At 37.2% G+C, this 25,450-nt stretch overlaps 2 protein-coding genes across 2 annotated transcripts; both read left to right on the top strand.

Moving 5' to 3' along the window:
- Positions 1-609: 609 nt before the first annotated feature.
- Positions 610-11,270, top strand: LOC149290322 (solute carrier family 2, facilitated glucose transporter member 11-like). Its single transcript, XM_089489489.1, has 12 exons — positions 610-633; positions 3,045-3,143; positions 4,168-4,328; positions 5,428-5,552; positions 6,140-6,269; positions 7,356-7,504; positions 8,075-8,262; positions 9,641-9,751; positions 10,044-10,145; positions 10,248-10,323; positions 10,500-10,627; positions 11,073-11,270. Exons 1-12 carry the CDS (start codon positions 610-612, stop codon positions 11,268-11,270), a joined length of 1,491 nt encoding a protein of 496 aa, XP_089345615.1.
- Positions 11,271-15,755: 4,485 nt separating this feature from the next.
- On the top strand, positions 15,756-20,014 carry LOC149290321 (solute carrier family 2, facilitated glucose transporter member 11-like). The gene is made up of 7 exons (XM_089489487.1): positions 15,756-15,779; positions 16,450-16,548; positions 17,029-17,189; positions 17,847-17,971; positions 18,345-18,474; positions 18,889-19,037; positions 19,716-20,014. The coding sequence occupies exons 1-7, from the start codon at positions 15,756-15,758 to the stop codon at positions 20,012-20,014; spliced, it is 987 nt and encodes a 328-aa protein (XP_089345613.1).
- Positions 20,015-25,450: the final 5,436 nt, after the last annotated feature.

Genomic DNA, 25,450 nt, shown 5'->3' with positions numbered 1-25,450 from the left:
CGTGAAAAGTCTGATTTTTTGACTATGGAGTACATACAGCTACCGTTTGAATGGTAGCGGAACATAATCGCAAAATGTTTTTGTAATGATCAATTAGCCTTTTAAACTCAAACTTGGATTAGCAAACACAACGTGCCATTGGAACACAGTAGTGATGGTTGCTGATAAAGGGCCTCTGTACACCTATGAAAATATTCCATTAAAACAATAGTCTACAACATTAACAACATCTGCGCTGTGTTTCTGATCTACGGTATTTGATGTTATTTTAATGTACAGAATTTGCTTTTCTTTCAAAAACAAGGACATTTCTAAGTGACCCAAAACTTTTCAATGGTAGTGTACATTGATTGCTTTTGATGCCTGAGCATGTATTTCTCCACCTGGACAACTAGGATTTCAATCAAACGCAAGACCTTTCACATGCCGGGAGTTTTTCACCTTTTTTTCTCCTTGTTTTTCTCCTTGCATCGTTTCGCCATTGGATGATGTATCTGGCTTGATGCCCAGTCATTTGTCCAAATTAAACATCAAAAAACATAGATAAGATTTTTCTCTGCATTGCCCTTTACCCCACCAGTGTTCATCTGTCCCTGCAGTATACATGACATGGCTGGGGTTCTCTCTGAACTGGTAAGCGCACAGAGCATTTAATTAGGAAATAAACATACTCCTGCATGTATGTGCATGTGTTTGTGTTTGAGGGGGTTTGATAGATACAAAATGGTGTAATTTCAAGGTGACGCTTACTCCAAATAGTCTCAGTTATGAGCACACAATACAATATGGCTATTCTTGCCTGTCTCAATGTTTTTGGAGTAAAAGTCATTATTCCATAAAAAGGACGTACTGTTTCGAGACATTGCTTTTCCAATCGTAAATATTTTGATGGTACAGATGTTACGTCCATAGCTAAAGCTGTCGGAGTGGATGCGGCCGGTGTATTCCAGGATGCAGCTTGTGACAGTATCTGTGTGAAAGCTGTGTATTACCTCTTTTTGTCTGCAAATGAATAAATTACATGGTCCAGTTTAAGGCATATTTAAGGCAGCAAGTGTTACCCTACTGATTCAACTATACATTATAAAGGGCCAGCTGAGAAATTCTGGACAGGGATGAACCTTTACAATCAGCGTTGAATTCAGGGAGTCAAAGCCACAACTCTTCTGCATGCTCTATTACATGCTTTGTTATGGCTTTAAATGCTGTTTTTATTTATTGTCGTATGCTAACACCAACCTTCTAATCACAAAATCTAAAATATATTTTATTAGATATATATCATAGTGGTTTAATTGCTCAGAGCTGCGGCACCTGACTTGCCCATGCTGGACACAAGAACACATGCAACTGCTTGCTGGACACACCAATAATTTCACATTGCCATGTCAGGGGCCAGGCAATTTGGTTGGAGCCATTCTTTTTTTTTACTGTTTTTATTTCAAGAGGAAGTATATGATACACTACAGTATCATAGCTGTCACAAAGTTCAGCTATATTAACCAATATATATATACGAACTAACACATAAGTGTCTACAGTAAAAGGAATAACATAATAAGATTCCAGCGGAATGAATTAAATAATATATTAACTTGTCCCATCCATGTCACTCTAATTGTTAATGCAAATATCAGGGAGTAGAAGCTTCCCACATGACATATTAGAACTAAAACCATATACTTGTATAAATAAGCTTATAGTTATATAGTTATATTTCTGAAGATACTTCTTACATGCATCCTCAGGCTGGGCCAAGCTTCACAAACCATGCCCCCAGAACCCCAAAAGAGATAAGGGCACCCAGTAAATGTGTAAACTAGAAGCCAATACAACACCCTTTAATGTCTGCAGACAATACCATTAAGTATCTGGAAATGTGTTATACAGGGCTGGAAATGGAATTAAAATCAGCCCTGGAAATATTTGAATACCAACCCCATTTTTCATTGTGCCAATTTTGGTCACACTGCCCATTTAACCATTTTCAAATTTATTTAAATAAAATACTAAAAATAAAGTTATTTAAAACAGAGAAAATCCTTTCTCAGTAGGTAATAAACATTAAAAATAAACTCGTAACTCTCCTAAAACATTAAGAGCTTAAAATATAAGAAGGAGGCTGAGGGAGGAGGATGTGTGTTAGCTGCATGGATTATCAGAGAGAGTGGCTGTGTGTGTATGTAAGAGTATGGTTTTAGAATATGTGTGCATGAATGTTTAAGTGTATGGTGTTAGAGTATGCATGTGTGCATGTATGGATGTATATTTTTATGTGTACGTGCATCATGTAAGACTGGCTATGTGTATGTAATGATAAGTGTTAAATGTTAGAATATGTATATATTAAAGATGATGTATAATGATAGGGTGATATTCGTCCTGCAGTTGCTATAAGGGAAATATAGTTCCCTTCTTCAGGTCAATATAGTCATTTAACAGTTTACCCTCACACTGAGCCAACTGTCTAAAATAGAATCCTACTTGCTGTGTTGAAACCTGCCAGGCATAAGAATCTGGAACTTTGGAAATCTAAACCTATAAGTTTTCTGATTATTTCCCATGCTCTACAAGCGTGATAGAGCAATGGGTTTGAGTAGAGCTCCTCAGGCCACGTGGTCTTGAGCAGGTACAGGAGGAAAGCCAGATGGATGTCTGCAGATAACTGATGTTCCAGATTGGATCAAGTAAACCTATTAAAATTAAGTTAATAGCAAATTTATAGCTGACAGCCAGATCTAGCAGATTTAAGAGATTCAGACCACCATTACGTGAAGGTTGTTGTAGCTTGACCAACGCAATCATGAATGTTTTATGTTGCCATAGAAATTGTTGTAGGATTTTGTTTTGTTTTTTGATCTCCTTCTTTTTGAGAGTAAGAGGCAACACATGTATCAAGTGCAATAACTTTGGAAAAACTACCATTTTGTAAAGATGACAGTGACCGTTGGACCAACTTTAAAAAAAATCTGTCTGGAACCAGTCTTATAGAGGAGGTCATCACCAAACAATTTATTTTTACTTGAACTATATCCCCTTTTCAGGCCCAGCATTGGAAGATACTTCCATTGATCATCGTGCTTGGTATTGGCTCAGGTTTACCTTTGGGTTACCAGATATCGGTGACCAGCTCATCTTCAGTGGTAAGAAAAAATTACTCTATTATTATTAGAGTAGAAGAACATATCACTATGACAAGTGGTGGCATCACACTGATTACATCTGAATCGGTGTAGTAAAAATATTTTCTGGTTTATTTATATGTTTATACCTAGAAATATGGTCACATGATGTGGTTACATGACACTGTATCTCAAATTTTGTTCCAGTAAATGCTTGCTATAATGAAATCAATGTATAAGCATTGTCCCTGCCTCTAGGCTTTTGGTAAACTAATTATTTTGCGAACCACCTTTTTAGCTCCTCATGGAGAATTACATTAATTAAATATGAGAAAAATAGGCAAACATATGAATTAAAAAATAGGCAAACATAAACATACATAGGACATTACATAACACACATTTACAGAGCTCCTGCAAGTTCCATAGCTCTATTACAATAGGGAGACAGCGAAAATTAGCAATAAAATTAAGATTGACAACATATAATTTGAAAATAAGATTGACTCATACTGTGACTGACATAGAAGAGGGCCCTGTTCTTATGAACTTACAATATTTCAAGAGGCTGAATGGGAATGAGACAGTAAAACACATTCAGGGAAGTCTGGATCCTGTGCTATCCAAGGGCCAATTCTCTCAACTATAAAATTATACATAGTAATATGGAGTCACAGTGAATGCAGAATGGGCTGACCTCTTCTAAGATGTTGCAGGAGCACACACCATGACTTACATATGTAATTGACTCCAACAATCAGTAGCGATTCACTGACCCCTGTCTCCTTTCAGAAAGGTAAAACAGTTCATAGGACCTGATAAGTAGAACAATACATATTGTAAAATAGAGGACAGGCAAGACGTATTTCAGATTCTCAATATATTCTCGGGAGGATATTATTGTCTTGCTGATATTATTGTCGCTTGCTGAGTAGTTAAAGGGGAAACGTCAATCAGTCACCTCTAGGTTTCAAACTACAAGTTGTTTGGAACTTGTTTAAGTCGTTGAAGCACCAATTGTCAATTATGTATCTCTCATTTGCAGTTTGTTAAGGAGTTTATCAACCAGACATGGATAAGAAGATATGGAACCTTTGTCACAGAGGAAACAGTCACTCTGCTCTGGTCCACCGCAGTGTCTATTTACAGCATTGGGGGGTTGTTGGGATCTCTCTTGTCTGGATATTTTCTGGGAAGATATGGGAAGTGAGTAACTTCTTAAATTTCAACTTCAATATGGACATTACCAACATACACTATCTTGCAATGTCAATGAAAAAAAATATTCAAAAGCATAGTATATGTGTTGGAAGATCTCATTTAAACATTTTGGGGTCAGTTAACATACCCCTGTGTCTACCTGTGGATTGTTATATAAATTGTTTATTATGCTAGCTTTCTAATGTTGACTAGTTGACCCTCTCAATAGCTGGTTTCATAGTTATGTCACAAAACTTATGGTTGATTTCATAGCATTCTTCTATCAACGCTATACCTTTACAGATCACACCAGATTTTCTCTTAGGCCTATTCAGTAAAATATCTGTCCATAAGTTACCAGAGAGCTGATAATTGTCAAATTGTTATTTTTCACATTCAGGGCGGCCCTTAAGCTGCCTTATGACATTAGTGTGGCCGCTGGCTGGATATGTGAGGCTGCATGCCATGTTTTAATGCTCATGTAGTGTGTGGCCAGGAGTATTCAGCAGCTGGCCACATGCTGCAGCACCCGATCTGCATTTGCAAGATGGCCAATGGCCTACTAGCATTAATCAAACTACAAAATGCCGGTCCTATGTCAAAAATGTAGATTCCTTCATTATCACAAACTGACAGATTTTTAATGCAAAGCCCAGTTTCTGACTGAAGTAGGACTTAATAGATATCCCTGCTGGTTCCTAAAACATAACTGGTCATGTGGCTTGGCCCATATGACTTAAAGCTGCTTTCTACTTAGACAAAACATATATAACACTTTCTAGTTTTTTGAGCAAATAAAATGTCATTGATGTGACATTTTAGTCTTTTATGATTTAGTCACTAAAAATAATAGAAAAGCTTAAGAACATTTTTCAAATTCTATAGTAAAAGCCTTCTTTTGAGTAACAAAAGGGTGCATTCATCAGTACTATGAATTGTGTTTTCAATGTTGCATTTAGTTACAAGCGCGTTAAACTGAACAGAATAGGAAGAACATCACATTTAATGGTAACACATACACATTGGCAGTTTTGGCAGCCTTTCTTTATTAGCTTATGTATGTGTATGTGTATGTGTATAAACTGAAATCTCCTGTTCCCTCCAGGAAACGGTGCCAGATACTGAGTAACTTGGTTGGTATTACAGCCGCCATGTTTCTTGGATTATGCAAGGTAGCTGGGTCCCATGAGATGATTCTGATTGGACGGTTCCTTTATGGCTTTACCATAGGTAAATGTTGAAGTTGTATATAGTTGGGTATAGGCCATATTATAATGGGTCAATGCAAGAATCTTGCAGCTACTCACGTAATAGGTCTCTGAATTGACAATAAATTTATAGCAATAAAAAGTATTAGAAGAATGCTAACGGAAGGAATATTGAAATACTTTTATATTGTATATTTTTGAAAATAAGAACAAATACAAGTAATGAACACATTAATCTACTTGAAAACATGTTTAGTATTGGGAGTTAACTTAATATTTGCATTTACTAGTTGATTAGTATGAAACATATTTTGCTGTATTGATTTCTATTGCGTATACTGTTTTCATTTTTAGTGATTTTAAAGTTCAGATCGCCACTACTTTGTAGAAAAGAAATTGAGTATCAAGCTATGTCTGAAAAAAATAAATAGAATAATTTCCCAGAATGCAACTCACATTGATGAAGATGTAATGCAGGCTATTATCCTTCTCACTTATCCATGCCATATATATTACCTATACAAATACATTATATGCTATACATAACTGCTATGTTACAAAGCAAAATAGATGTGATATCCATCAGTTACTCTCTTTTTTCTCTAATAGGTTTATCAATGAATATATATGTTCAATACCTGGGAGAGATTGCCCCAAGGAACCTCCGGGGCTTCATCAACACCACAGCCCCAGTGTTTATGACATCAGGGAAGCTCTGGGGCCAAATTGTGGGACTCAGGTGAAGTGGCAACCAAAGTGAATAAGCAAGCATATAGAATAGAGTATATGTGTGTGGCTGAACAAGGAACCCTGTACATTGTTTTCCAACATCTTTTCCCTGTTCCACAAATAGCCCCATAAGAACTATGTTTTTGCTGCCCCCATCAGCAAACCTGGGGGTCTTGGAGGTTCTGACTTACATACTCTATGGATAACTGTGCCGAGCCATACCCGCCTATGCATAGTATATTTGGGGAGGTGTAATTACATTTTACCTACCAACTCGCCGTTTAGTAAATAAACCCCTATGATTAAATGACTTACAGTGTAAAACACCCAATGTAGTTTACGCCCTACCTGAAGCAAAATGGAGATATACTCACCTTTTCTTCTTGTACGTTTGTGGTACATAATTCTCAAAAAATAATCACCCCAGTGTTATTCTTGGCTAAGCACTTTAATACATTTGCCCATCTTACTAGACAAGATGACAGCTCATGTCATCACTAATGTGCATCCTACAGAAGTAAAATATGTAGTTAGAATGTAAATTAAAGGGAAACTGTTACTAATGAATCTTTTGGAACCTTTCATTTATTAAAACTACCGATAATTTGTAATTTTTTTTCTATTTAATCGGTAAATGTTTTGGAAATTGTTGTTTTAAAAGTAAGTTATTATAAAATCTCTAGGACGCAAATCTCAGTGGCAAAGTGCAGCCAAACTAGCATTACAGTTAATTTTCTGTCCCAAAGTCCTTTCCCCTTATCCAGTAATTGGGGCAGTATAAGAAGGGAAAGAATAAACTAAATGAAAGAGAAATTGAGGACATTAAGATGGCTACTCCAATTATATATATGGAGTGGATATATATAATGTTTACATTTATTATATAAGCACCATTATATAGGTTGTTCTACTTACTAAATAGTAAAATGCAAGATTTGGTGGAACGGCAAACCATCTTTGATTAAATACTGTATATTCTAAAAGAAGACTTCATGCCAGATAATTTAAAATGACAAACCATAATCTTTAACATTCTGTTTATCTTTCATAAACCATGACACATTCCTTTTGATTACATATTTTTACATTCTTGCAGGGAGACTTTGGGGACAGAAGCACTTTGGCCCTTGATGTTGTCATTAAGTGGGTTTACAAAAGTACTGCAGTTGGCAATAATGCCATTTTACCCAGAAACTCCCCCATACCTCCTCCTGGTAAAAAAGGACAAGGAGCGCTGTGTGAAAGGTACTATCTAAAACTATCGCATTCATAAGCGTAAGTATATGTTATATAAGCAAGAGAAAAGAAACATATGATACTTTAAATTTATGTTTCTAGTATTGGTTACCCTAGGGTAATAATGGCTGCAATAGTATTACTTGCAATAAAGATTGCTGATTATAAACATTACAATGTTCATAAAACAAATACTTGACTTGAGTTAATTTGAGTTTTTTTGCACTTAAAGTGAAAAGAAAGCAGCCTTTTGTATTATTTTTATAACAGGCATGCTTTTTCGCCATCTGGTGAATATAAACAAGGTTCCATGTTTGCTGTTGATAGCTTTAACCATCGTTAAAACATAATCGTCTGGGTCTAGTATGCCAATGATCATTGTTTCTTGTCTTAATAGGTCTACTTGCTTCAGACCATTGTCTACCCATCTTGATTACCATCCCATGTCCCTCTGTTTCTGTGTTCATATTCTATTCATTTTATACGAATGCCATTCCTACAAAACCATGTTTTCGTGATCTTTTCCTCCAGCCCCTAAATCCAACCCTGGTCATTTTATCACCTACTTCTCTTTCTCAGCTATGAAAAAGTACTGGGGGAATCACAACTACCAAGCAGAGATTGACAACATGCTGTCAGAAAAAGAAATCTGTAGGACAACAAAGGCCATGAATGTGCTGGAACTTGTACGTGATCGCTCAATGCGATGGCAGCTGTATGTTGTGATCTGTATCAGCCTCGCTCTCCAGCTTTCTGGGATCAATGCAGTTGAGTAATTTGCTCTCATATCCAACGCACAGATGAACTGTGGACTGTTCCCTCTTAACATATCCCAGTACAGACATACTAAAATTCAGACATACTAAAATACTAAAAACTCCAGCTGGGGCTTGAGTTAGGTCTGACACACTCATCTTACACAGGTTACACAGTTTTACTTGATAGTTGATACACAATGTCATTGGGTACAACTGCTATTTTAGGATAGGGGGTTGGATTACTTGCAAAAGAGGGTACCATCAGGGCCAGACTTGGGATGGTGAGGAGGCCTTTGCACTTTAAGGGTGGTGGATGCCAAATAATGTAAGTGCATATTAAATTTTTATGCTTAACCAGCTTGCAGCTGGGCATATCCAGCAGGAGGCTGCACACTGCAGCACCCCATCTACCACTGGAATGGCAGATAGAGTGAGTATGGGGCAAAGTTGGCCAGCAGCCCCCCTGGCATTTGACCCAGTGTGCCAGTTGGTCAGTCCAGGTCTGGGTGATATCCTGTCCTAGTTTTTTTTACCTCAGAGCTAACCCTGACACTCCTTTTTTTTAATTTCAAAAATACCATTTTCACCTCTCAACGTTGGTGTAGGTATTTATATTCCTATACCTTTATATAGGAGGTATTAGGCATTTCCTCCATTTCTCTCTATGTTTTTGTTTATGCTGTAGTATACATAATTTTTGCCTGACTGTTTGATCACTGTCCAAGACGATGACCTGTTAGGGGGTAGAGCTAATACTCTTTCTCTGAATTGGGAAGCAAACGTAAGCAGTGAAACAAAAACTCTATGGGCAGCCACGCCTCTCTAAGTCAGGACATAAAGAAGTCCATCTCAGGATACATTTAAAAGCTTTGTATGCCTATATCTGGAAGAATTAAAACATTTTTGTGTATGTGGTTTTTTTTTTTTTACTTTAAATGTATATTTGCTCAACTTTTTGGGTGAAAATAGCAGAATATGAGATTATACCCCAGTGCTCTAACATGGAAGATGGATCTCTGCTATTGAAAACACATATTTTTGGCACTGTCCTGCTAGACCACCAGGTGACAGTTGTATGCAGCTGCTGGACCCTATTGAACTTGGAGCCAGCTTGTAATTTCAAGTCCTTAAACAATGGATACATAGAAGCAGAATTTGATGGCAGAAAAGAACGGTTTTGAACATTTCGTCTGTCCATTGTTTTCCATATTAACCTTATATACCCTTGAACATGTCTTATCAAGGATAGCTTAATGCATGTCCCACGTATGTTTGAATTCCTCACTGTAGCTTTTATTATTCTACCATTACACATAGGCATAATGAATCAAACATGATTACTTACTATAGTATCTCTAAATACGGTATAACTTACTATCTTTTTCAGATCTATTATTATGCAAACAGTGTGTTTGTTACAGCTGGCCTGCCTGTGGAGCAGATCCCCTATATGTCTCTGGGCATGGGGAGCTGTGAGGTTCTGTCTTCAATGTTATGCGTAAGTAAATAATTATTATATAAGATTAATGCAGACACGTTACATTTTATGGATCACAATACAGGAGGCACGAGCATTGTCCTTGAGCTCTGCACTCTTTATTGCTTGTCCATGCGAGGTTTCTTTTTATTTTCAGCGTGGCAAGCACAATCAAATCACTTGTATATGCAATTAGCACACAATTTTGCAATCATATCATCACAGCATCAATTTGTGAAAAATCATGTGATTGTTGAAGGAGGGTTTGAGGCCTACTGATGTGAGTAAACTTAAATCACGTTACTTTTTGTAGACCATACTAATTGAGCGTTGTGGAAGAAAGACTCTCTTACTGGGCAGTTATGGACTTATGGGTGTAATGCTGGCTCTCCTCACTGTCACATTGTCTCTTCAGGTAAGACAACAGTCTTAGTCTAACCACTCACACCCTAAAGCCTTCTCCTCGTGGTATTTTATGGTTGCAAACAAAGTATTGATTTCATTTCTCTTCCCATAGGGATGGTATAGCTGGATCCCATACTGCAGTGCTGTCCTTATTTTCCTTTACACTTTGTTCTTTGGTGTAGGACCAGGTACTGTACAAAACATCTTCACAGATAACGCTGTTATTTCCCCAGCACCAGTACACTTTTCACAAAATTATTTGTCTTTGGCAAAAATTATGCTGTCAATGCACTAGGAAGAGCACACATTATTGATCCTCTTGATGCAGAATATACCATCTGACATGTTTTTATCATCTAAAAAGGGGCCGTCACACTATCTGTGGTTATAGAAATGTGCAGTCACTCATCTCGTCCTGCAGTATTTGTTATTATCAGTAGCCTCAACTGGATCGGCATGTATGTCATTGGAGTGGCATTCCCTTATGTAGTGGTGAGTATAATAATCTGTTTAGACAGAGATGAGCATTTTTTCAGTTATTGGCAATGCACCAAAGTGGTAATTTGGCTTATCCAGAAATCTAACCAATGTGTTTCTTGCGATAAAGATAGCTGTACATTTTCATGGAGTCAACTCCACGTCACATTTATCTCAGTTTATTTAATCAATCTGAATGGAGGTTATATCCAGCTGCAAAGCTATAGCTTGCCTGCTCCTGCTCTACATTAAACTGGGTTAAGAACCACTGCTGTCTATTTTATATGCATGTTAGTTATTTCCAGAGAGAAATCTGTTACAATTTCATCTCTTCCTCCTCCAGTGGTCTATATACCAGATAAAAAAAGATGCACATAAAACAAATTAGCACATTACATCATCAACTGACCCCAAAAAATCACTTGCTCAATCTAGTTCACATTTTATCTTGTCTTCCTAGGCCAGCCTGAATCAATTCTGCTTCCTCATCTTCCTTACCTGTATTTTAGTGTCTGGGATATTCCTGTTTGTCTTCCTCCCAGAGACAAAAGGGAAAACGTTACAGCAAATTACAGAAGAATTTAATCGATTCAACTTCAGAGAAAAAAAATCCAAGGACACAGCTGAAATTTCTGAAAAGATAGAAACTAGTGTGTGATCCATGTCATTCCAAATTTTCTTTTATATAACTCTGCATCTGAGATGGATGAGCAGAGGAACGTGTGTAGGAATGCATTTTTCTTGTGTTTTATGTCAACGTTGCAAAATAGAAATATTGCAATGGGAAAAATAGTAACAATTATTCCCCAAGTAGACAATGCACTTTATCATTATCTTGGCCGGCAAAGCAGTGTATTATAATGGTGCTATCTGGCAGAAATTTAACAATGGTCTATTCCATAGAATACCTCTACTTCATCTACAAGAACACCTGAAAAGTTTAACATATGTTGTACTTAATGAAGAGCAAATTTTAATCACCATATCAGCTTATCACCACCACAACAACTGGAATAATCCATTTTAGTTACATTACTATACATAACCCCTACCCTAACAATTTTCTCAGGCGTAAAGAAGCTTGTAAGGGGGCAGATTAGGGAGCTAATTGCCCACTGGGCTGGACTTATATTAAATTTTTTGGGCCACTGCCTGAATTTTTCATTATATATGATTTTTCTGATGTGCCTGGATTTTTTTTCCGTACACATGAAGCACCTCTCTGCCAGAGGTTTTTAGGCTGAGATTAATGCTCATTACGCACATACAATATTGCAAGTTATTTAATAGTTTATTTTAGTGCAGAAAAGTTACTGTTGTGAGGTGCATTGGAGAAGCTGTAGTGACTACTGTACTGTATTACAGGGACTGCAGCAGACATTTTCCGCCCGCTCCTCAGTAATTTAGTTGATGAAGACATTTATGCTACCAGACACAGGGCCAGCCTTAGGGGTGTGCCTGCCCGGGACTTAAATTAAAACATCAGGGTTTGTTTTTTTTAACTTTATTTAACATCCTCCATGTTAAATAAAGTTTTTTTTAACTTTCTTTAACACGGAGGATGTTAAATAAAGTTAAAAAAAAACGGTGTTTTAATTTAAGTCCCGGGCAGGGCCGCCGAGCAGTCGCTCGTGAAGTTTTTAGCAACCACTCGGCGCCCCTCACTCTCCGTGACTCCGTCGCGGTGCTGGCGCTTCATGCTGAGCGCCGGAATTATTCTGGCGCTCAGCTGTGAATCGCGCACCGTGGCAGAGCAGGAAGACGGACGCCTCCCGCTCCCACCACAGGACTCTGGCAACAAGGTAAGTAAGGAAAGGGAGAGGGGGTAGATAGTGAGAAGGGGCAGGGGGGCAGTGAGAAGGGGCAGGGGAGGCAGTGAGAAGGGGCAGGGGGGAAGGTAGTGAGAAGGGGCAGAGGGGGAAGGCAGTGAGAAGGGGCAGAGGTGGTAGATAGTGAGAAGGGGCAGAGGGGGGAGATTTTTTTCCTTTATTTTTTTGGGGGGATGGGGGGCGCCAGAGGAGTAGTCCGTGCAGGGCGCCAGAACACTTAAGGCCGGCTCTGACCAGACAAGCCTGTAAGTAGTTTGAGACGGTTGTCCATTTACGCTACCAGCCAAACCACAAAATATTTATCTTCAATTAATTGCTGAATAGTAAATATTGGTGACAAAATGTGTGAAATTCCTAAGTAGGGGTATACCTTTTATTTTTTTTTTTTTACTGGAGAGTATATGAAGCATTTGGAAATGTCCATCAGAAGGAGTGATTCCAGTGTTCATGTGTTGGGCTGAGCTGGCTGCAGGCGTGTACGAAAAAGTAGTCAGGTATACCAGTCCCAAGTAGGTAGAAGCCTTCTTGCTTGAAGTCAGAAGTTTAACTACCCTTACCATGAGTCACGTGCAGCACCTGCAGCAGTACCAACAAACATCCTGAATCTACAACTAAAATCTTGTCCACCACACCTACCAAAGGTAGGGAAGATTTTCATCACAAACCTAACCAAGGACTCACTGAGGGGTCATGATCCAGGGTGAAGATTGCAAGCTATTTTATGATGAAGCAAGGACTAAAACCACCACTATCAGTGGCACTGTCAGATGATAGTAGCAGGTCTATGTTGGCCCTAGAAGAGGAAGGAGTAGACCTTACTCCGCCTTCTGCCCAGGTCAAAAAAGATATGGTCATCTTTGATGAGGATGTTGATGAAGACAATGACCTTTAGATTTAAGCCAGACTTGGGGGGGGGTCAACGACACATCTTCCTGTTTCTCTGTTGAATGTGTCCTTCCATCATGCAGAAGTAGAAGCAGCACACCTATGCAACAGGTTCCCCTTCATACACTGGAAGCACCACCACCCTTACAACCGTTATGAATACAATAATGGAAAAAATGCTCTACTACTATTGCTGTGATGGAACCCTCCATCACTGGGGCCACTGGAGAGGCCTGGCAGCCAGCCTCCTCTATATTGACTATGGGCCCTGACTTTGTAAATACTTCTGTGGCTACCCCAGCAGTATTATTATTATTTATTGTTTTATATAGCGCCATCACATTCCATAGCGCTGTACAATGGGTAGGCAGGACATAACAAGTAGAATGTAACATAACAAATTGACTTACAGAGACAACAGACAGCCATGATATGCAACCAGGGAGTTGCCACTATAGTTTTAGTTTAATGTTGTATAAGTCAGTCTCCCCTCCCCCCAGTTCCACCACTACAGACATTTACCCTGGCCAAAACTTGGAACTGATTTGAGCCAGTAATAGATAGTGGAGGTTGGGACACTATTGTATTGTTAATCCTGTTACTGCCCCTGTTGTCTCTGGGAGGCAGATTAATGGGGCGGTTTGTATCCCAATCTTGTTTTATGTTAATGTGTGTTTCGCTGGATATATTCAGCCCTGTGTGAGGGAAATAAATCAGTCTTCATTTTGGTTTATACCCTACACTGAGTCTCGGCTAGTGACTGGGAAACCGGGGAAAGAGTGTGTTGTCCCAGGCTAAGGGAGCACAAGTCAGCGGAGGTAGTCGGTTGGACTATCCAGCTCCGTAACAGAACCTTTTTTTAAAAAAAAATTCTACCATAAAAGGTGAGTCCAGAAGGTGTCTGGGGCCTCCCCGTTGGGATTGCCCCCCTAATGTCAGAACAAATAGTTGCCCAAAAGGCAAAAAATGGAAGTTTTGTCCAAACCGATTTTGCTCGCCGTGCACATGTCTAATAATAACCTTTCACCAGGGAAACAGTATACTAAATAATGAGTATGCGATGTATAGTATAACTGGATTAATTGTTACAAGCTTTTCATTGGGTTCTTACCTGGAATACAATATAACCAGCTTCTCTTCTGCAATACATTTGGGATTCATTTTATTTCCATAACGAATTATCACTAATTTTGTTTAATTGTTATGCAACAACAATGGTATCCCCGAAGGGGCCGTGTATATTTTCTCAATGCTTTAGATTAGAAGAAACATTATTTAAGTGTGTATGACACCCTTAATACAAAATGGAAAGAAACAAACATATGACTAATAATAATGGATTTATTATATCTATAAATATATATTATACATATATTGTGAAAATATATGCATGCATAGAGCAAAATGTAAATGGGGTTATGGATATACTCCCTTTCTTAGAATGGCCTGAAGGTACAGACTTGAAATGTACAATGTTTTTAGAACTTTAAGTGAATCATGGAAGCCAAGGTTTGCTTAGTCATGTTGATGTTGTAGAACTGCCCTCGTTACTGCTAGTTACATATTAGCATTTCCACATGGTTCCAAAACCTTTTCCCCAGTCACTCTTGGTAGAATTATTTATTAGTTAAGCATTAAAGAGTAGAGAGTGGGTTTAAGTCTCTGCATGATATGGCAACCACAGATAAGGTTATACCCAACCATCTCCTGGTCCCGCCAGTTGTCTACAGCACTTCTATGACTTATACCATAAACCGAGTCATATTACCTACCTGTTATTCTAAATGAATCTACATCACACATTACAGTTCTAACTGCATCTTAATAGCCACCTGTCCAGTACAAGGTGTAAAGACGAATATTACTTACAATTAGCTATAATGTAGATCTCCATCTGTAAAATCACATGCAAAATCAGTATCCAGCATCCTGTCTCAGTCTGTCAGCCCTACCTGGGTACACTTAATGGAAAGATGATATAGGAAGAAACAAGTAACAACAATATTACCATATGTATTTTTTATTACTGCTGATTAGTAAATATAATAACAATATGGTTATATAATAAGAATACAATGAGCCGAGTCATAGCATGTACACAGTAAAATATTTTCATTCCCTGGCTGATCCTTGATGAAGGATCCATGTGTGGATAAGAATAACCCTACTCCTCTATTACGTTGTGCTGTTCTTGGTCCACTGATCAGCTAACCCTTCCTTTTCTGTGACTGTTAATATTTTCCTATGTTTCCAGCCTCTTCTCCCCTAGTCATCATGTCAGTAATTAATACTACTTACTACATAAATCTTTGCCTTACACTATCCTCAGTACTAAAGGTACTAAAGTTCTGCAGAAAAGAAAGCATCCTACTTATTTTGTAGGCCTTATGAAGAAATAGTATTACAGAACATTATAATCTTCATTAGCAATGGCGAACTTATCAAATGAGCTGGTAAGTACAATTTTTTCCTGATTTTTTTTCTTGTCATTTAGAATACATGGACATAACATAAGAAAAAAGAAAGATTATTGGCTTTGAATGTGTTAATATGGAATATTGTAAAAATATTACGCAGATATGAATGATCTTTTTATATAGAAAGACTGTTATTGAAATGTTGGTAGAAATGCTACAAACCCAAAAAATTGAAATTGAACCTTTTTTTCACAACAATAAATTTAAGAGGATACCGTGCTTCAAGGGAATAAGTGTGAGGTTTTCTCACTATACTTTGTGCCATGGAAACTTTGTCCCTTTTTAGTAACATTATTTTAGACAACATGTAAAGAATGTTAGATATGTATTTATTTAAATGAAAGCCAAGTGGACTGTACTTTATCTGGGATAAAATTATCATTGGCTGTATTTCCAAATGTTGCCATAAATCGCAAACAATAGCAACATAAAAAAAGGTTTATTGTACTTGTAAGTATCATCTATTGCTTTGGCAGAATTTGGATATAAATCTAGTGATAGTGTTATTAAAGGAAACATAAATGGATCTTATAATAAATAAGTCCCCCAAAAAATTTATGTTATTAATTGTTAATAAGGTGCAACCTTTTCTGCTGAATACTTGTGTTAAATCGGTTTACATTGTGATATAATGTTCTATCATCAGGTTCAGTACAGGGGGCTCTTCCTGTTTATTCTTGTGCTGGGCATTGGAGGCACATTTCAGTACGGCTTCAACATTTCCGTAATGAATGCCCCTTCTCCGGTAAGTTAACCCCCAGCTCCTGGCCAGGGCCCTACACACCGATCAACAGTGAATTCACGTTAATTAATATTTGCATGTAGTTTTACGTAATATTCATTAGCATTGCTGTTCTTTCTTTAAACTTTGCATTTTATTTTGTATTTACAATCGTCATTTAACCTACTGTTTGCATTATGAAACCTTTAAATTGGCAAGTCCTGGATTAGGTTGAAATAATCGACATTAAAGAACCAAGATAAAGAGGTTCTATTATGACAGCAAAACCCATATGATTGTTCATGTATATTTGCAGACCTAATGCGATCCAAGTATGTGATTTTTTGCTATAGAGAAAGTTTTTTATACTATACAGCTGATTTGCCAAATGCAAGTAAGACTTTACACCAGAAAATATTGGAGAGCCATGAGCTAAAACTTGGTTAAATTAAGTACTTTTATAAGTTGGATCACATATAAAACCTCCCTGTACTCCACCACCAGTTCATGAAAGCCTTCATCAACCAGACATGGATAAGAAGGTACGCAACACCAATCCCACCGGAAACACTGACCCTGATTTGGTCCTTTGTGGTGTCTGTTTTCAGCATTGGTGGACTGATTGGATCTACTGCTTCTGGATACTTTATAGGGAAATTTGGGAAGTGAGTAATAACGAACTCAATTATGTATGAGTATGTCTTTTTTTCTTTCAACTATCTAACACAGTCTACTTTTCAGAGTTCAAACTCCTCAAAGCTTCCCAAACAGTAAGTACCACTAAATAACCCAGTGTAATAGTCTGGGTATGAATGAGGTGAAACCCATTTTCTCTAAACCTTCTAGGGGTAGCTGTGAACTGGCATTTGGGAAGCACTGTTCTACAAAGTATCATCCATTTATAAAGTACATGAGACTGTACATTCTAGACTCCCTAAAATGTAATTCCTGGTAGCAGCTATGTTAGAATATATTGTATTACTTGTATGAATTATTTATTTACTAGCACAAATTTAGTATGGTGTATATATAGCCATGCATACAGTACATCCACATATTTCAATAGCCTAGCCAAGGGGAGCAAATTTTGCTTTACGGGTATAGTTCAATGTTAAGCTAGACGGCAAGGCTAGGCAGTAATTAAACTTAGTGGTTTCTCTGTAGATAGCTGTTTGTGGTACATCATTCTTTATATAAAATGTTTTCTCTTTAATCCACTGGCATGTTCTGTTTAGACACACATGTGGAATTAAACTATAATGGTAACCATCAGCCATCTGCTTTTACCTGATATTAGTAGTTAACCTATGTGTGTTTTATAGGAAGAAGTGTCAGCTGTATAACTGCCTACTGCCACTGGCCAGTGCTTTGCTCGTGGGATTGAGCCGTACAGTCAACAGCATTGAAATGATCGTGGTTGGACGCTTCCTTTGTGGCTTTTATTCAGGTCAATCTTGTCTTAATGTAATATCATTGAAAGGGATAGATTGGACAATAGCGAAATATTGGTGTATGCCAGTGCTATGACTCTCAGAAAAAGAATACAAAATATTCTTGCCATGGCACCATAAGGGATGCCACTCATGAGTAAAGCTCCACAAGCCTAAATCGGGTTTAATCATGAAAGGAGATGCAATGTTTCAAAAATGGTCTTATTATAACAGCAACAGCTAGAATGGTCCTGCTGATGGGACCTTTAAATATTGTACAATCCAAGTATACTACACTTGCCCATATAATAAACTACCTTCTCAAGAAAAACTTAATTTGTACTTGTGTATAATATGTACCCACTGTCTGTACTGTGTGGTTTTTTTAAGGTTTGGGAATTAATGTCCATGCACAGTTTGCTGGAGATATCGCACCCCGCAAACTACGTGGATTCATCAATGCCACTGGCCCCTTGTTTGTAACTCTGGGCAAACTATTTGGGCAGATTGTTGGACTCAGGTATGGAGCATATGTAACAATTTAAATATTATGACTTGGTAACTAATGAAATAAAATAGTATCATAGTAATTAAAATATTATATTTAAATAAAGACGATAGACTAAAAAAATATTTATTCTTCTATTATCGCCTTTATTTGAGCTACTATGAGTTTCATTTTATGTATATGAAGTCAACTGAAATACTGGTGCAGATGCAATGAAAATACACCACTGCCCTTATAACCCCACTATTATACTATTCTCTCTCCAGCAACATAAATTTATCATGGAAATATATGAATCATGTACACATTCTTGACAGTTTCTAGAAGCTGGGAGAATTGTCTCAAGTGCCTGTGGGTTGTTGAATACCACACACTCACACACACACACACTTTACATTTACATTACATTTCTTCTGTGCTTTCTAGGGAGTTCTTTGGGACGGAATCTCTATGGCCCCAACTTCTCCTCACCAGTGCCATTATATCATTTGTCCAGCTGGTGACGTTGCCCTTCTTCCCAGAATCCCCTACATACCTCCTACTGGACAAGGGTGATAAGGAAGGTTGTATGAGAGGTAAGTGTAATATAACAGCTCTAGAGATCTTTTTGTACTACAATCTATTAAAATACTCATAAACCTTAGAAAGGGAAATTGCTGAAAGATAAAGGGTTGGGGGTCAGGAATCCAAGAGAGAGCAATGTTGTTTATCTTTGTAGGATTTGTGACATTTTTGTTAATTAATAGATCATAGGGGGATATATAAATGTATGGATGTGTTAAAACATTCTTTGCTTTAGAAAGTAGCCTTTCTACCAATCTACAAACGCAAAACATATTTAAAATGTTTATACATATTTATTATGAATATATCAATATATATGCATTATTGACAAATCTTCATAGTATGGCATAGGCAGATTATATATTTTTTAGGGGCATGACAAGAGACAAATTGGAAGAGGCTTAATGATAGCCACATCCACACGCATCCATTGTAGTGTGTTCTGCCAGCTTTTAAGCACAATACATCCACCTTTGTTCATCCTATACCTATACAACTTTAAAATTACAAGCCCTTTTTTAAGAGCATCAAGGAACATGCCAGTCTTTATCAATTGCATAGGGATGTCCATAATGTAAATCTTCATAAATGTATTACCGTATCTCCTAAATATTAACATACGCACAGGACTTTAGAGCCCAAGCAATCTGCAGTTTGATATAAACTCACATGAGTTCTAATTTTTATAGCCCTGAAGCAACTCTGGGGGGATAGAGACCACCAGCCCCACATTGATCAGATGATGAAAGACCATGGCTCAAGTAAAAGAAAGATGAGTGCCTTGGAACTTCTGAAGGACCAATCCCACCGCTGCCAGCTCTGTGTAATGATTGGCATGATCCTCTGTTTGCAGCTCAGTGGTGCCAATGCAGTTGAGTATTTTCATCACTTTGGTCATGCACAGCAAACATTAAGACCTGCGTTGAGTGACAGACTCAATGTAACAGAAGGTTCTTGTTTTAATCATGTTCCATTCACTACTATGTAACCCTAAAAGGAAACATGATGCTCTTTTGTGTCTTTGAAACTATTTTGTCCCTTGTGTATCTTTCAGATTTATTTCTACTCATATGATGTGTTTCAAGCAGCTGGCTTCCCTCAGGATCAGATTGCATATGTTTCATTGGGGGTCGGGGCATTTGAATTTATTTCTGCCCTAATCTGTGTAAGCATGCTATTCTACATACATCGATAAATTTTTATGTTAATGAATTAATCTAAGCCAATTCCTACTTAGTTTTTTTTGGGGGGGGGGGTTACAAAAAATATACAGCTTTTAAAAAAAACATTTAATTAAGAAGCCAATCAGATCTTTTATTACCAATATTGTATTAAAATAGTAATTCAGCATATGTGGAGGTTTTTGTAACTGGCAGATATGCTGATATTTATAAGTATCCCTGTTTTGAGCAGACGATGATCATTTTTAGGATGTGAGAATGTATAGTATAAATGTATAACAGTGCTGCTTGCCAGTACAATGCACAACCAGATGTACTTAACTGTTAATATGTGTAATCAGTGATATTTGGTACCATGTTATATAGTACTTAGTACTGTGTTAAAAGCACCAGACTTCCATTTGTATGGTGTATTTTTAAAGGCTAGCAATATGTCAAGTTAACATTGGAGTTGCTCAGGTCAACCCAACTAAATGGACCCAAATTAAACAACTTGTCAACATAACCAAAATGTAAGAAATCTCAACTGTCAACTCAAGCAACTAATCTGCTCACCAGTTGAAAATATATCAGATGAAAAGATCTCCTCTCACTTAACAGAATGCATTCAATATGAATTAGTTGATGTTCTGATTAGGTCAATTGATGCTGTTGACAGGGGAAACACAAATATATATACAAATATAGATGTGCATACAACAGACATTCCCATTGATAAACCAGAAAGAAGGAAATCTATGTGACAGGCCTGATCCAGTTCCTATTGTCTCGACAGAGCCTGCTTATTGATCGCTTTGGAAGGAGGGTGCTGATTTTGGGAGGATACAGCCTGATGACTCTGACATTGGGAATCCTTACAGTTACTCTTTCCCTACAAGTAAGTCAGGTGCCTCATTTCTTGCATACACACTCACTTAAACTCACATATATTTATATATACTGAATTTCCCTGCCAATCTTATAATACTAGAGTGCCAGAACTTTCTGCCCATGTGAAGTCCTTTCTGCTTACATGAAACCAAGCTTTAAACTCATTTATACTATAAAGCAATTATATCCAACACATGGAACACTTTCAAGGCTTATACTGGTATCTATGGTTTCTTTTGTGTTCCTCATTTGTTAAGCCACATTTCCTGGAGACATGAGTTACTATTAGTAATTAATATTCAAGGGACATAGCTCTTTATTTGACATGCAGTAGATACGTTATGTCCACTTTTTTGAGCTTATTTCTTCTATAGTTTAGATAGCACCATGATACTGTAGCATGTAGCACTCTCATATGAAATCAGACATCGGGTTGGTATTTAGGACACCAGAGGCTTCTTCTCATACCAAGTCAGAAATTTCCACCACTACAGAGTGGATTAAGGTCACAAAGATTCTTATGACATCTAGCTATTAAAAAGGGTGCATTGCTCTGTTTCACCCCACAGGATGCATACATCTGGATGCCGTACTGCAGCGTGGCTTCCACATTTCTCTTTATTTTTCTATATGGCGCTGGACCAGGTAAATGTTAAAACTATTCTTAAACTGTTGTGAGCGTGGCTATAGCTTTATGTGGAGATAAGTATTTATATTTTATTTTATAATTTTGAATGGCCATTTTAAATCAATTTAACAAAAGTTCAAACTTTTTGACTAAATCTCTACTCTCCTTAGCTGATCTATGGATAGCTGTGCTAAGGAGGTGCAGCCTCTATAGGAAAAAAAGAAAGAAAACAACACATCACTAAATCTGTTCACCAGCCGCAATGTGAACCTATGTAACCCCTCCTTACACCTTCAAAAATATACCAAAATAACAAAAAAAGTCATTCATGCGCCAATCCCATTTTGATAACCCGGCTCATAAAAGGAGCAAAAAAAAACTAAAAAAAAAACAGTGTAGTATTACAGAAATCCTTATTAGTGGTTATTATGCATCAAATGCACTCACATTTGCCCAAACAAAAGCAGACACTACCTTATGTAGAGGAGACATTTGAGACCTCTAGTATGTGCTCATAGCAAGGAAAGAGCAAAAACAGATAAAGAGCAAAACAACAGTGAAATATTGTATGAGATCTTGATTACTTGAATATGCATCAGATCCACTCACGTGTAATCCAAGATACAATAGGCACTTCAAAAGTAAGGTAGGTGGATATCGTCTTTACAGTGGAGTTTCCTTCAATACACCCCAGGAGTAGGTATGAAGAAAAAAACTTTTCTCTATTGGATTGCTATATCAAAAAAAATATAAAATGTCTCATGTTATTGTAACGTACCTGGCTGCCGGTTTCTCCGTGGTTACAGGTTCTACCTTACGCTGTGCGTGACAGTTATAAAGTATAAGAAGACCATTGAAAAGCGCAGCGGACACCTGGTAGAAGCCCGTGAAATGGCGAAACGTTGCAAAACTGCACTGATTCTCATGAGACTTTTTTATTTATATACATTTTTAATATTTTCCATTTCCTGTTGAAAATTAAATGTTGTTTATATGTTTTAACTTTATTTGTGACAAGGATGAATGATATAGCAATTCAATAGAGAAAAGTTTTTTTCGTCATACCTACTCCTGCATCTGATGCATTTTTAAATAATCAACATTTCATACAATATTTCACTATTGTGTTGCTTTGTCTTTTTTTGCTCTTACCTTGTTATGAGCACATACTAGTGGTCTCAAAAGTCTCCTCTACATAAGAAAGTTTTTCACAAGATCCTCCAAAGTGTCTGCTTTCTTTTGGGCAAATGTGAGTAAGTTTGATGCATAATTACCATTAATAAGGATTTCTGGAATACTACACTATGTTTTTTCTTGTTTTATTTTCTCTCCTTTTATGAGCCTGTTTATTAAAAGGAATTTGCTTTCAGAAACACCCTCTATAACACACATAATCCCAGTGGAATGAATGGTGGCTGTGGAGGTAGGTGTCATTACCTAACAAGAAATAATACTTTGTGTAGTTTTAGTATTTTAACAGTGTATTTTACCTTTCTGAGAAGGTTACAGATTTTGCTTTTTAACTGAGTTTTTTTTTATCTCACAGCGGGTGCCACAATATCGACATGCGTTGAAATCTTCTCCCAAGTTCCACGAGTTCCAGCTTTTGTCATTTCAGGATGTTTCAGCTGGGTGGGACTTTACATCCTTGGAATGGTCTTTCCATATATTGTTGTAAGTATCAGGACTATTCAGAAAACAGGTATTGCTTAAGAGCGGAAGTTGGTGTAATGTCAGGTGTCCAATACATATATTATGTATATATATATATATATATATTAATCTTGACCAATATCTTTTCTAAAACCAAAGAATCTTACATTTGTTATTTCATTAATTCACATTTAGCTGCAATGCATAGTTGACATTTCCCCTCTTTTTCTGCAGGGAACCCTGAACCATTTCTGCTTTCTATTGTTCATGGGCGTTATCGTCATCTCGGCCACTTTAATATTTTTTATTGTTCCTGAAACAAAGGGTAAAACAATAGCACAAATTTCAGATGAATTTAACAAGTTCAACTTCAGGAGGCAGCACAAACAGAACAAAGTAGAAGCCCAAGACTGCATAATAAGCACCAGACTGTGAAACATCAGTAGGTCATCACTCCCCAAGCTTTCCCTGCGAGATTCCAAAACATGCCTCCATTCTCCAAGTGTGCTCTGAGCACCTGACTGTAAATCCTCAAAGCATGCCACCAAGGCAGCCCAATCTCATGACGTGCAATTAAAACAAACAGTATAGAGCGATTCTGTGCTGAAATGTGCCATGGTCAATCTACTGTACATGAAAGAAACAGCAAAATTGTGGACAGTAACTTCATATGTGCACTGAATCATAATGCATCAAACTGTATCTAACGCTGCCAGGGCTGCCTTACTTGAGGCATAAGAGCCAGGGAAGGCTGCAAAAGCATTTTCTGTATCTTTCACCTTCATGGGACTCGAGCAGGGTTTATTACATTATTTATCAATTGAGCAAATCCTTATTTAACAAAAACTTAGAAGTCATAAACTGATTAATTAATCTTTGCTCCCATTGTTTTTGTGTGTTTACGTTTGCTACATATTTTTTATCATACATGTTGGTGCTTTATTAAATAAAAGTAAATTTAGGGAGAAATAAGGAAAAAGGAATGGACGTGCACTATACTACAAAAATAAAATGGTACAATTTCAACCCCTGAAAGGTGTTTGCTGTTTAATTCTCAGTAAAATATTCCTAATAACTGCATAAAAAAATTTGTATAGCTGATGAAGTAATTGGGTTTAATTCTACTTCTAATATTTACTTGCAAATAATGCATTTATAAATATTATCATTAATGTCTGTGATTGTATGTAAAATAATTTCTTAATGTTATTTATAATATTGTAATATTAATAAAAATATAAGATGTATGTGTAAATATTGTTTCTATTTATAATAATAAAAGCAGTTCATGATGGACGTTAGTTTATAGTTGTACTGTTTTGAAGTTCAATGTTCTGGTGTTATATGCCATTATATGCTCCTAAAACCTCTTAAGGATAGAGCTGTTTTTCAATTTTGTACTCTTTGTGACCATGGTTGTTTCAACATTTCTGCAGTGTTTGTGTTTAGCTGTAATTTTTAGACGTGTGCATTCAGATTCGTATGAATTGCAAATTTACCAGCGTCTTCATCAGTGGACCACATCAACGACGTCCAGGATGCATCCCCGGCCTCTGTTGCGGCATGCGCCGCAGAGGGAGCGTCACGGGAAATAATTGATGGAGGGGGGGGTGTCCTGGGGTCCCATGACACAGGAGGGCAGCTTGGGGGCGGGATAAGCGGTGACGGACAGGTCACCATTGACTATGGGTATAGGCGGGCTGGGGGAGGAGTCAGGTTTTGGTGGGCTATTTAAACCTCCAGCAATGCTCCAACATTGCTTGATTGTTCTTGTCCCTTCCTGTATTCCCAAACCTCCTTGCTGGATACCTGTTTCTATAGGCCTTTATAAAATGAAGAGAAAAGAATGTAAAATTCAATATTAATAAAGATGCCATGAACACTTTAAACAAAATGTTTATATTTGATGCTTCTAAATTTTCTTTATATTAATCTGCTACCAACTTTGTATCAGTGAATTTAAAAATAGTGTATACCTGTGATCCTCTCTGTAAATAATTGTAAAAATCCTAACATGCCCTAATAACTGCTAACAAACTTTCTTATATTGCATGATAACTCAGTTTTTCAGGATCAAATGTTTCCCTTGTTA

This window comes from Sceloporus occidentalis, unplaced genomic scaffold, assembly GCF_023333645.1.
Source record: "Sceloporus occidentalis isolate IW3139 unplaced genomic scaffold, rSceOcc1.0.p SCAF_40, whole genome shotgun sequence".
NCBI classification, from domain to species: Eukaryota; Metazoa; Chordata; class Lepidosauria; order Squamata; family Phrynosomatidae; genus Sceloporus; species Sceloporus occidentalis.
This window is presented reverse-complemented; position numbering and strand designations above follow the sequence as displayed.